Source organism: Haliotis rubra, unplaced genomic scaffold, assembly GCF_003918875.1.
Source record: "Haliotis rubra isolate DU_JTF1 unplaced genomic scaffold, ASM391887v1 Scf61, whole genome shotgun sequence".
NCBI classification, from domain to species: domain Eukaryota; kingdom Metazoa; phylum Mollusca; class Gastropoda; order Lepetellida; family Haliotidae; genus Haliotis; species Haliotis rubra.
The window spans coordinates 841812-855922 of NW_025767313.1; the positions used below are offsets into that span (position 1 = coordinate 841812).

Below are 14111 nucleotides of genomic sequence, written 5' to 3' on the forward strand. Positions count from 1 at the left end.
CTTGAAGCTGTTGACAAGATGAGGTACCGGTATCTGTGCTACATGTACAGTGTGTCTCTCACTTGCTACTTTTACTCCCTCACTCAGCTGGACAGGGTCAATGCTGGACCTGTTCCGGGCACCATAGCCTGACACTGTACTGCCACCATAACCACCTCCTGCACCTCGGTTCCCTGAAAACACAGCAGCTCCCTGTTAGTCACACAACCATTCCTTCCCCCTGCTACACCACAATCTACCACTGACGGTAATGTAGCATTAAGTAGAATTCTAGTGCCTGTACAAATGTGCAAAGACATCAATTCTTCATTATTTGCAGCAAATAGATATTGATATCGCATACATATACTTTACTCCATCCAAAGGATGAGACTGATGAGATTCATTAAAAATATGCCAAGTCAGCAAGCCTGACCACCCGAACCCGTTAGTCACCTCTTACGACAAGCATGGGTTACTGAAGATCAATTCTAACCCAGATCTTTATGGGTTTTATCTGGAAGAGCACATCTATATCACATCTACTTATGCTTCTGAGTCCACACTGAGAAACAAAAGTATGTCAGTTACAAACCTGGAAAATACTTTTGAGGACTCCATGTTGCATGTACATCTGGCCTTCGCTGCATGTTTCTTGACGACTGGACATGGGCTTCTTCATAATCTGGACAAAAAGAGCAGACATTAGATTAGATCCACATTCCTGTTCACATCAACCATATCATCCGAACCTCAACCACCACAACATCCAGCCCACAAAAACCACAACATCCACACCACAAAAACCACAGCATCCAGCCCACACCCACAACATCCACACCACACCCACCACAACATCCAGCCAACACCCACCACAACATCCAGACTACACCCACCACAACATCCACACCACACCCACCACAACATCAACACCACACCCACCACAACATCCAGCCCACACCCACAAACAACATCCAGCCCACACACACCTCAACATCCACACACACACCACAACATCCAGCCCACACCCACCATAACATCCAGCCAACACCCACCACAACATACACACAAAACCCACCACAACATCCAACCCACACCAACCACAACACACCCGCCACAACATCAACACCCACAACAACATCAAGCCCACACCTACCACAACATCCACACCCACCACAACATCCAGCCCACACCCACCACAACATCCATACCATCCACACCACACCCTCAACAATATCCAGTCCACACTCACCACAAAATCCACACCACACCCACCACAACATCCAGCCCACACCCACCACACCACACCACCACAACATTCACATCACACCACCACAACATTCATATCCACATTACACCACCACAACATCCACATCATACCACCACAACATCCACACGACACCACACCATTTACATCCACACAACATTTACATCCCACCACTACAACATTCACACCACACCACCGCAACATTCACACCACCACAATGTTCACATCACACCACCACAACATCCACACCACACCACCACAACATTCACAAGCACACCACACCACCACAACATTCACATTCACACCACCACAACATTCACATCCAAACCACCACAACATTCACATCACACCACCATAATATCCACACCACACCACAACATTCACAAAACACCACAAACAACAATCACATCCACACACCCACAACATTCACATCCACACCACCACAACACTTACATCCACACCACAACATCCACACCACATCACCACAACAGTCACATCCACACCACCACAACATTCACATCAACACCACCACAACATCCACACACCACATCACCACAACATTCACATCCACACCACCACAACATTCACATCCACACCACCACAACATTCACATCACACCACACCACCACAATATTGACATCCACACCACAACATTCACATCCACACCACCACAACATTCACATCCACACCATCCACATCACATCCAGCACAATATCCACACCACACCCACCACAACATCCACACCACACCAACCACAACAGCCAGCCCAAACCTACCACAACATCCACACCCACCCACCATACAACATCCAGCTCCACACTCCACCATAACATCCACACCATACCTACCCACAACATCTACACGCATCCATAACATCAGTTTCCACACCCACCACAACATGCACACCACACCTAACCTCAACATCCAGCCAATATTTACATCACACCACACTGCCACAACATACAAATCACATAACCACAAAATCCACATCCACACCACACCACCACAACATTCATATCCACACCACTACAAATATTTCATATCCTAACTATTCATATCCACATCACACTACCACAACATCCACATGACACTACTACAAACATCCACACAACTATAATATTCATATATCACACCACCACATTCATTCATACACTACACTACCACAATATTCATATCCATATCCACCACAAATATTCACATCACACTACCACAATATTCACATCACACTACCACACAAATATTCACATCCACATACTAACAATATATTTCATATCCACATACTACTACACAACATTTTATATGGACACCACACTACCACAATATTCATATCCACACTACCACAAATATTCACATCACACTACCACAACATTCATATTACATATACACCACTACACAATATTCACATCCACACCACTACCACAATATTCACATCCACACCAACAAAATATCCACACCATAATTATCACAAATATTCACATCCACACTACTACAAATATTTTATACCCACACTACCACAATATTCTACATTCACACACCATACCTACCACAATATCTTATTCCACAACCTACCACAAATATCCATACAAATATATGAACCAAAATATTCACATACATACCACCACAACATCGATACCACAATTACTACAATATTCATATCCACACCACACTCTACCATAAATATCCAGCCCACAATTTCACCATAAATATCAATATCTACTACAATATCCACACCATACCCCACCATAAATATCAACAACACTAAAGCTACTGCAGAATATCCAGCTCTACGGGCAAGCATTCACAAAATCCAGCTCCATACCTACTACAAATATCTAATCATTACACAATATTCATATCCACACTACCATTACATACAATAATAGTCCAGCTCTACACACACAATATCCATACCTTACCACAACATTCCACATCCACAATTCATACCTACTATAAATATCCAGCCTACACCTACCATATCTCAAACCACTATAATATCCATACCATAATTCTACTACAAATATCATACACTTCAACTTATACAATATCCAGCTCCATTTTACCATAGTATCCAGCTTATATTACTCCACAATATCCAATACTTTACACCTACTCACAAATATTCCAGCTAACACTTCCACTACAATATCCAGATTCATACTCTTACTACAATATCCATTACCACACCTACCATAAATATCAATACTACATACTATACTACTAAATATCCAGTAGCATATATTTCCACAAATAAATATCTAGCTCATACATACCATAAATATTCCACAATCCACTATAATATCCTAGCTAATACCTACTACAATATACACAATAAACTCCACTACAACATCTTAACTCCTATTAATTAAATTACAAACACACTCTAGCATAAATATCAATAATTTCCACAAATAAATATCACAAGCCTTCATACTCTACCATAAATATTCATACCTACTACAATATCCAGCCTCCATAATCTACTACAATATCTATACTATCCATACCATAATTTCAACAATATCCAGTCCACATTTCACTACTAAAATTCCACACCACACCTACCACAAATATCTTAGCTTGCACATTTTCCACCACACTACACTACCATAAATATTCATATCACACTACCATAAATATCTTATATCTCATATTATACTACCACAAATATCCACATTATACTACCACAAATATCCACACGCATATTACAATTATTTATATCCACACAAATATTTATATCCACACTACTAAGGCAATATCTTCATACACTAATAATTACTTAAATATTCATACTCTCATACCACAATGCCTATATCACACTACCATAAATATCCATACCACACTACCACAATATTCACAAGCATACCATACACTCACCACAATATCTGGCATATTCACACTACCACAATATTCATATCTAAACTACTACAAATATCTCATATCACACCACCACAATATTCAATACACACCACACCACAATATTCACAAAATACTACAAACAATATTCATAATACATCCACACACACCACAAATATTCACATCCACACTACCACAACATTTCTTACATCCATAATTACATATCCACACCATATCACTACAATAGTCATATCCTTGGCTCACTACAATATTCATATCACATCAACACAACACCATAAATATTCACATCCATACTACTCACAAATATTCATATCCACACTACCACAATATTCAGATCACACCACACTACCACAATATTGGACATCCACACTAATAAATACACACAATAATTCACAATATTCACATCCATAACCATCCATATCATATCCAGTACAAGTTATCCATACAACACCTAATTACAACATCCATAATTCACACTAACCACAAATAGCTAGTTGTTCCAAACTTACTACAATATCCACACTCATACCCACCACTAAATATCCAGCCCACACCTACCACAATATCCACACCATATTCACCACAATATCCACACGCATCTATAAATATCAAGCCCACACCCACCACAACATTATTCACATCCACACCACACTCCACTACAACATGTAACACCACACCCACCTCAACATCCAGCCAACATTTACATCACACCACACTGCCACAACATACAAATCACATAACCACAAAATCCACATCCACACCACACCACCACAACATTCACATCCACACCACCACAACATTCACATCCCACCATTCACATCCACATCACACCACCACAACATCCACATGACACCACTACAACATCCACACAACCATAACATTCACATCACACCACCACATCATTCACACCACACCACCACAACATTCACATCCACATCCACCACAACATTCACATCACACCACCACAACATTCACATCACACCACCACAAAATTCACATCCACACCAACACCATATTCACATCCACACCACCACAACATTTACATGGACACCACACCACCACAACATTCACATCCACACCACCACAACATTCACATCACACCACCACAACATTCACATTACACCACACCACCACAACATTCACATCCACACCACCACCACAACATTCACATCCACACCAACAAAACATCCACACCACACCATCACAACATTCACATCCACACTACCACAACATTTACACCACACCACCACAACATTCACATCCACACCACACCCACCACAATATCCATTCCACACCCACCACAACATCCACACCATACGAACCAAAACATTCACATACACACCACCACAACATCGACACCACACCACCACAACATTCACATCCACACCACACCCACCAAAACATCCAGCCCACACCCACCACAACATCAACATCCACCACAATATCCACACCACACCCACCACAACATCAACACCAAAGCCACCGCAACATCCAGCCCACTCGCGCACCACAAAACCCAGCCCACACCCACTACAACATCCACACCACCACAACATTCACATCCACACCACACCCACAACAATATCCAGCCCACACACACAACATCCACACCCACCACAACATCCACACCACACCCACCACAACATCCAGCCCACACCCACCACATCCAAACCACCATAACATCCACACCACACCCACCACAACATCCACACCAAATCCACCACAACATCCAGCCCACACCCACCACAACATCCAGCCCACACCGACTACAACATCCACACCACCACAACATTCACATCCACACCCACCACAACATCCACATCCACCACACTCACAACATCCACATCCACACCACATTCCACCACACCCACCTACAACAATATTCACACCAAATCCACCACAACATCCAGCCCATGCCCACTACAAACATCCAGCCAGCTCCACACCCACTACAACATCCACACTACCACAACATTCACATCCACACCACACCCACCACAATATGCAGTCCACACCCACCAAAACATCAACACAACACCAACCACACCATCCACACCACATCCATCACAACATCCAGCCCACACTCCACCTCACAACATAGCCACACCACACCATTTACAATATCCACACCACAATTTATCACAAATACTATCCAGCCAACACCCACCACAACACACACACACCACCACAACGTTCACATCCACACCCACCACAACATCCACACCACACCCATCACAACATCCAGCTACAACACCCACCACAACACCTACACCACCACAACGTTTCATATCCACACCACACCCACCACAATATCCACAATTTACTACAATATTCACATCCACAACCACACTCCAACCATAAAATCCAGTCCACACCCACCACAACATCCATACCACACCAACCATTAAACATCCAGTAATTCCACCCACAACATTATCCACACCTATCACATAAAATTTACATCTACACTACTACCATAAATATTTCACATCTACACCTAACAAATATTCCATACTTCACAATTATCACAATATTCATACTATTCACCACATACATAACGTATTACACACCACAATATTCATATCCATACCACACGCCTACCAATATCTATTCCATAATACAACATCTGTATACTATACGAACTACAAGTATTTACATCCATACCACCACAAATATCGGGATACCACACCTTAAAATATCCAGTTAGCTTCTAAACTACAATATAAAACATCCATACTAATTACTAACCATAAATATCCAGCTTTTCATACTAAATCCATAAATATCCAGCTCTTACAATTCCACAAGTATATCCACACTACAATTACTTACAATAAATATCTACACCACACTCTACCACAAATATCTTATAATTACTCTAAATCCATAATATCTATATATCATAATTTACTACAATATTCCAGCCTAATAAATATCTTATATATCATTATTTTCACCACAAATATTTAGTATACACAATTAAACCTACTACAAATATCCATAATTCTTACCTACAATATCACATATCTAACTCAATAAATATCCATACTACATAATTCCAATTACCATAAATATCTACAATAATTAAATCTAATTTAAATATCTTGTAGCCACAATTTACTGGCAATATCCATAATTACTACAAATATTCATATCTCATACATACACTCTTACCATAGTATCTTAGTTCCACAGCTACCATAAATATCCAGCTCTTACACATACCATAAATATCCATTATCGAGCTACAATATCCACACATTTACACCTTACTATAAATATCCAGCCTATTAATACCTACCATAAATATCCATATAAATTCACAATATTCATATCGACATACCATAATTCTACTACAATATCCATACTACTATAATATCTTGCATACTACTACCTACCACAATATTCATTACAATTAAATCTACTACAATATTCAGCTCTATGCTCATATACCATAAATATCTAGCACTAATACCTACTAAATATCCATAATTACTACAAATATTCATATCTACACCTACCACAAATATCCATATTCCACTACAATAGCCACACTACTCTTACCATACAAATATCCATACCTGTTCATTTATTATCACAATATCTAGCTAATACCTACACTACCTACCACAATATTCACACTAAATCAATCCACAATATCCAGCCTATATTCTACTCACAAATATCCAGCCTAACACTCCATATAAATATCTGGCTCCCTACTACAATATTCATATCCACACTACTAAATTCATAATATCTTAGTTCCATAACCTCACAAAATATCCACAATAACTATTTACCACAAATATCTTACATACCATACTGTTCACAACAACCAGCTCACACCAACCACAATAGCTACACCATACCTACTACAAATATCTACACCCACTGCTACCACAATATCTTACAAGGTATACCTATCAAGGAATATCCAGCTCCGCATTCCACCATGGCAATACCTAGACTACTCATAATGTTACATCCATACCACAATCCACCATAATTTTCCATACCACCACAACATTCACATATTCACACCACACTCTACTTACAAAATCTTAGTTCACCTACTTTAATACCATCCATATCTACACCTACTCATAATATCCAGTAATTTCCCTTACCATAACATATCCACATAGTCATATCATACACTAACATTTACTATCACAAAATCCACTTTAATAACTAACCATAACACCACCTACATCTAACATCCAGCTCTACACTCCACTACAACATCCACACCTACACCTACCACAAATATCTCACACCTTACCACAAATATCCAGCCTATTCATTCCACCATAAACATCCATATACACCTACCACAAATATCCCAGCTACTCACTACACATTTCCACTCCACCATAAATATCCAGCCTACACCTACCACAACATCCAGCTCTTACACCCATCATAAATATCCAGCTCTACATATTTAACCACAATATCCACACCACACCTACCACAACATCCACATTCTACCACAAATATCCAGCTTTACTCCACCATAAATATCCAGCCCACACCCACCTACATAAACATCCACACTCCAACCACAACATTCACATTGGACACTACACTTACCATAAATATCCACACCACCATAACATCTTACACCTAACCACCACAATAACATCCTTACATTACACCTACCACAACATCCAGCTCTACACTCCACCACAACATCCACACTACACCTACCACAACATCCACTCCACCACAACATTCCAGCCCATACCCACCAAAACATCCAGCCTACACTCCACCATTCAAATATCCAGCCTACACCCCTACACTCCACCACAACATCCAGCCTACACTCTACCACCACAAATATCCAGCCTACACTCCACCATAAATATCCACTACCACACTCCACTACAATATCCACACCTACACTTACAATATCCAGCCTACACCCACCACAAATATCCAGCACCACACTCCGCCACAACATCCACACCATGCCACAACATCCATCTATACCACACCCACCACAATATCCAACCCACAACACCACCACAATATTCACACAACCACAATAACATACACATGTATACCACACACTCTTACCACAAATATCCATACTCACTATAACATCCATACCATATCTTACCACAAGCAACATCCATAATTAAATCTACCTACAAATATCCAGCTCCATGCTTACATACAATATCCAGCCTACATACTCTACTACAAATATCCACACCACCACAATATTCACATCTAATTTCTACTACAATATTCATATCCACACCACACCATACTAACCATAATATTCAGTCCATACACTCTACTAAAATATCCACACAACACCTACCACAATATCCACACCACACTGTTCACAAACACCCAGCCCTACACCTACCACAACAGCCACACCACACCAAACCACAACATCTACACCACTGCTACCACAACATCCACACCACACCTATCACAACATCCAGCCTCAAGCACCTTACCACAACACCTTAGACTACCACAACGTTCACATCCAATACCACACCACCACAATATTCATACTTACTACAATATTCATATCAACACCACACTCTACCACAAAAATCCAGTCAACACCCACCACAAACATCCACACTACACCTACCACAATATCCAGCACCCACCCACCTATAACATCTACATCCACATATTATACCTACCACAAAATCTAGTCCATACCAAACCACAAAACCACACCTACACCACAACATCCATACACACACACCTACCATAAACATCCAGCCTACACCTACCACACAACATCCATACTCACACCCACTACAAATATCCACACTCCACTACAACATCCAGCCCACTCCACCACAAACATCCAGCTCTACACCCACCATACAAATATCCAGCTCTACACCTACTACAATATCCACACCACACATTTACCATAAATATCCACACTCTACTACACCATATCCACACCACACCTACCACAATATCCAGCTTCCACACCTACCATACAAATATCCATACCTACCACCACAAATATCCATTACTTACACTCATAAATATCCAGCCCACACCTACTACCACAAATATCCACAATTACACCTACCACTACAATATCCATACTCTACCACAAATATCCAGCTTCCACACTCCACATACAATATCTTATACTATCCATAAATATTCACAATTACACACCTCACAAATATTCACATCAACACCACACAAGTCACAACACAATATTCATACTACACATACCTACTACAACAGCCATACACTACACTAACCACAACATTTTACACTACTGCTACTACAATATCCATACTACACCTATCATAAATATCCAGCTCAAGCACTCCACCATAACACCTAGACCACCACAACGTTTCATATCCACACCATTCCTACAATAATATTCACACCTACTACAAATATTCATACATCCACACTCACACTCTACCACAAAATCCAGTCTACACCCACCATAAATATCCACACCACACCTACCATACAAATATCCAGCTCTACACCTACCATACAACATCCATACACACTACATTCCACTACAACATCCAGCCATACTCACACACAAATATCCAGCTCCATACCTACTACTAAATATCCAGCTCTATACTACCACAAATATCCAGCTCTACATTACCACAATATCCATACCATTACACTCCACTACAACACTCCACACCTACCACAATATCCACACTTACACCTACTACAAATATCCAGCCATTTACACTCCACCACAACATCCACACTCCAGTCACAAATATCCACACTCACCACAACATCCAGCTCCACACCCACCACAATATCCAGCTCCACACCTACCACAACATATCCACACTCTACTACATAACATCCAGCTCCACACCTACCACAAATATCCATACCATCCACAACATTCACACCACACCACCACAACATTCACATCACACCACACAAGTCACAACACAACATTCACACCACACCCACCACAACAGCCACACCACACCAACCACAACATCTACACCACTGCCACCACAACATCCACACCACACCCATCACAACATCCAGCCCGCACCCACCACAACACCCAGACCACCACAACGTTCACATCCACACCACACCCACCACAATATCCACACCACCACAACATTCACATCCACACCACACCTACCACAAAATCCAGTCCACACCCACCACAACATCCACACCACACCCACCACAACATCCAGCACCCACCCACCATAACATCCACATCCACACCACACCTACCACAAAATCCAGTCCACACCAACCACAAAACCACACCCACCACAACATCCACACCACACCCACCACAACATCCAGCCTACACCCACCACAACATCCACACCACACCCCACCACAACATCCAGCCCCACACCCACCACAACATCCACACAACATCCAGCCACAACATCCACACTCCACACCACAAACATCCACATCCACACCCACCACAACATCCACACCACACCCACCACAACATCCACACCCACCACAACATCCAGCCCACACCCACCACAACATCCATACCATCCACAACATTCACACCACACCACCACAACATTCACATCACACCACACAAGTCACAACACAACATTCACACCACACCACCACAACATTCACATCCACACCACCACAACATTCACATCACACCACAACATTCACATCCACACCACCACAACATTCACATCACATCACCACAACATTCACATCCACACCACACCACAACATTCACATCCACACCACAACATTCACATCCGCACAACACCACAACATTCACATCTACATCACCACAGCATTCACATCCACACCACCACAACATTCACATCAACACCACACCACAACATTCACATCCACACCACCACAATATTCACATCACACCACCACAACATCATTCACATCCACACAACACCACCAAACATTCACATCCACACCACACACCACAACATTCACATCACACCACCACAACATCCACACCACACCACAACATTCACATCTACACCACCCCAACATTCACATCACACCACCACAACATTCACATCCACACACCACCACAACATTCACATCCACACCACACACCAAAACATTCACATCCACACCACACCACCACATCCACACCACACACCAAAACATTCACATCCACACCACCACAACATTCACATATACACCACACCACAACATTCACATGAACACACAACATTCATATATACACCACAACATTGACACCACATCACCACACTACACCACCACAACATTCACACCACATTCCAGACCTCACCCACACCTACACCCACATCCATATCCTTCTGTGATTACATCAAACCTTTAGTGATTCCCACAAGCTAGATTGACCACAGCCTTACATTTTACACATGTAACACTTTCAGTACGAAGCATATATCATTGGTTTCTTCATTGATTTTGATGCAAATTCTCCCACTATCCCTTGTAAATATCGGGTTACAACACATCTTTTATATCTGGAAGCTCTATCTGCAGCTTTATGCTTAATTCACATCGAAGTATCATCCAGTATTGTGTACCTAACTACAGCAATGGAAGCAAAGACGATGTCATGGGAAGTCATAAGAATGATAATTATGGTGATGATATCAATGTGGATGAGATATAAATTTCAAACAAAAACAGGAATGACAAACATTTCAGGCATATTGTAACCAGATAACCACTATTACTAAAACAACTACATTAATGATTTCACTCTTTTATGAAATGCTAAAGCATTACTTACAAATCAGAAGAAACATTGTCAGTCACAGTTATTACAATCTCTATATTCTGCCATGAAGGCCATTATTATTGTTTCCAATTCAGAACCACATTTCTTTTACATTTTCTTTATTGAAATATTTAAATCAAAACAGTGTGTTCAGTTAAATGCAGTATGAAGTGTTGATAAGAAGTGCTCTGTAGATAATACAGTGACAATATCTTATACCAATACCAGGTGAGCTACAGATGGACAAGGGAGACTACCTATGTGGGACAAATTACAGAAAAGGTTTGCACTGATGGCCCAGTGTACAACAAGCATTACCCCAAAAGAGTTAAAATAACTGAACAACAGATCAATCGAAAAGATGACCCTGAAGCCCTCCCTCCACCTGTTGCCTCTCCATGCATGGGGGTGGGCTTGGTAGGACTCCCCTTACCTTCAGCTTCTTGATATTCCTCCCCACTGTCAGGATTTGTCCTTTCTGAAGGGTAAAAGACACACAGTAAGATGGAAACATCAGCATCTAGATGGCCTTCCAGCGAAGTGTGAACACTTGTACATGAACATTAAATAACACCACAGATAAATAACTACAATTGTGGTACAGATATTTCACAGAGTACAGCACTTCATTGTCCATGGGCAAAGAAATCCGAGAAGCCATTTTGTTCTCTAACTAATGATCACTCATATTGCCTGTTGTCCAAAACAGAAATGAGTTGTTTGGTATGATGAATTTCTCCATTACAGTTCATGTCAAGACACATACTGATAACATTAATCACATCAAATAATGTCTGAAGCAAGTCCCTATTTTGACGTGTACATACATTGCCCTGATTTCTTTTTGAAGTAACCAACTGACTATCCTTTGTATATATTTATGATGGATGCCACCAGTGTGGCAGGATACCCTTTTCACAATCCCTATTTGATGGTGATTCATAAAGACATGCTTGTGATATTGTTGAAATCCATCAGCAGACCGTGCTCCTGACAGAGGCCTCTTGTTAATGTAGAAAGAGTTTTGTAATTATATTTGATAAAGAAAATGAAATTTCTAATAGATATTTCAAATATTCATTGTCATAATTAAAATCAGTTGTCATCATTTACTTATACTTTACAATTAGAATACATATTGGATGATACCTTGATGAGACTGGACTGGGTACATACAAAATACATCTAACTCTCTTCCTTAGAAATACATAGTTAAAGCGTCAATGTGACATTCTGGTGACTAAAGCG

General features: G+C 40.9%; 1 protein-coding gene across 4 annotated transcripts in view; it reads right to left on the reverse strand.

Annotated features, from left to right (window-relative positions):
* LOC124255826 overlaps positions 1 to 14111 on the reverse strand; it is a 71508-nt gene that overhangs the window by 24182 nt on the left and 33215 nt on the right. For all 4 annotated transcript variants that reach the window (XM_046689767.1, XM_046689764.1, XM_046689766.1 and 1 more), the window contains exons 10-12: positions 13297 to 13341; positions 575 to 664; positions 63 to 173 (exon numbers count right to left, since the gene is read on the reverse strand). In XM_046689767.1, the coding sequence (XP_046545723.1) occupies positions 63 to 173; positions 575 to 664; positions 13297 to 13341 (246 nt within the window). The remainder of the gene's footprint in view (positions 1 to 62; positions 174 to 574; positions 665 to 13296; positions 13342 to 14111) is intronic.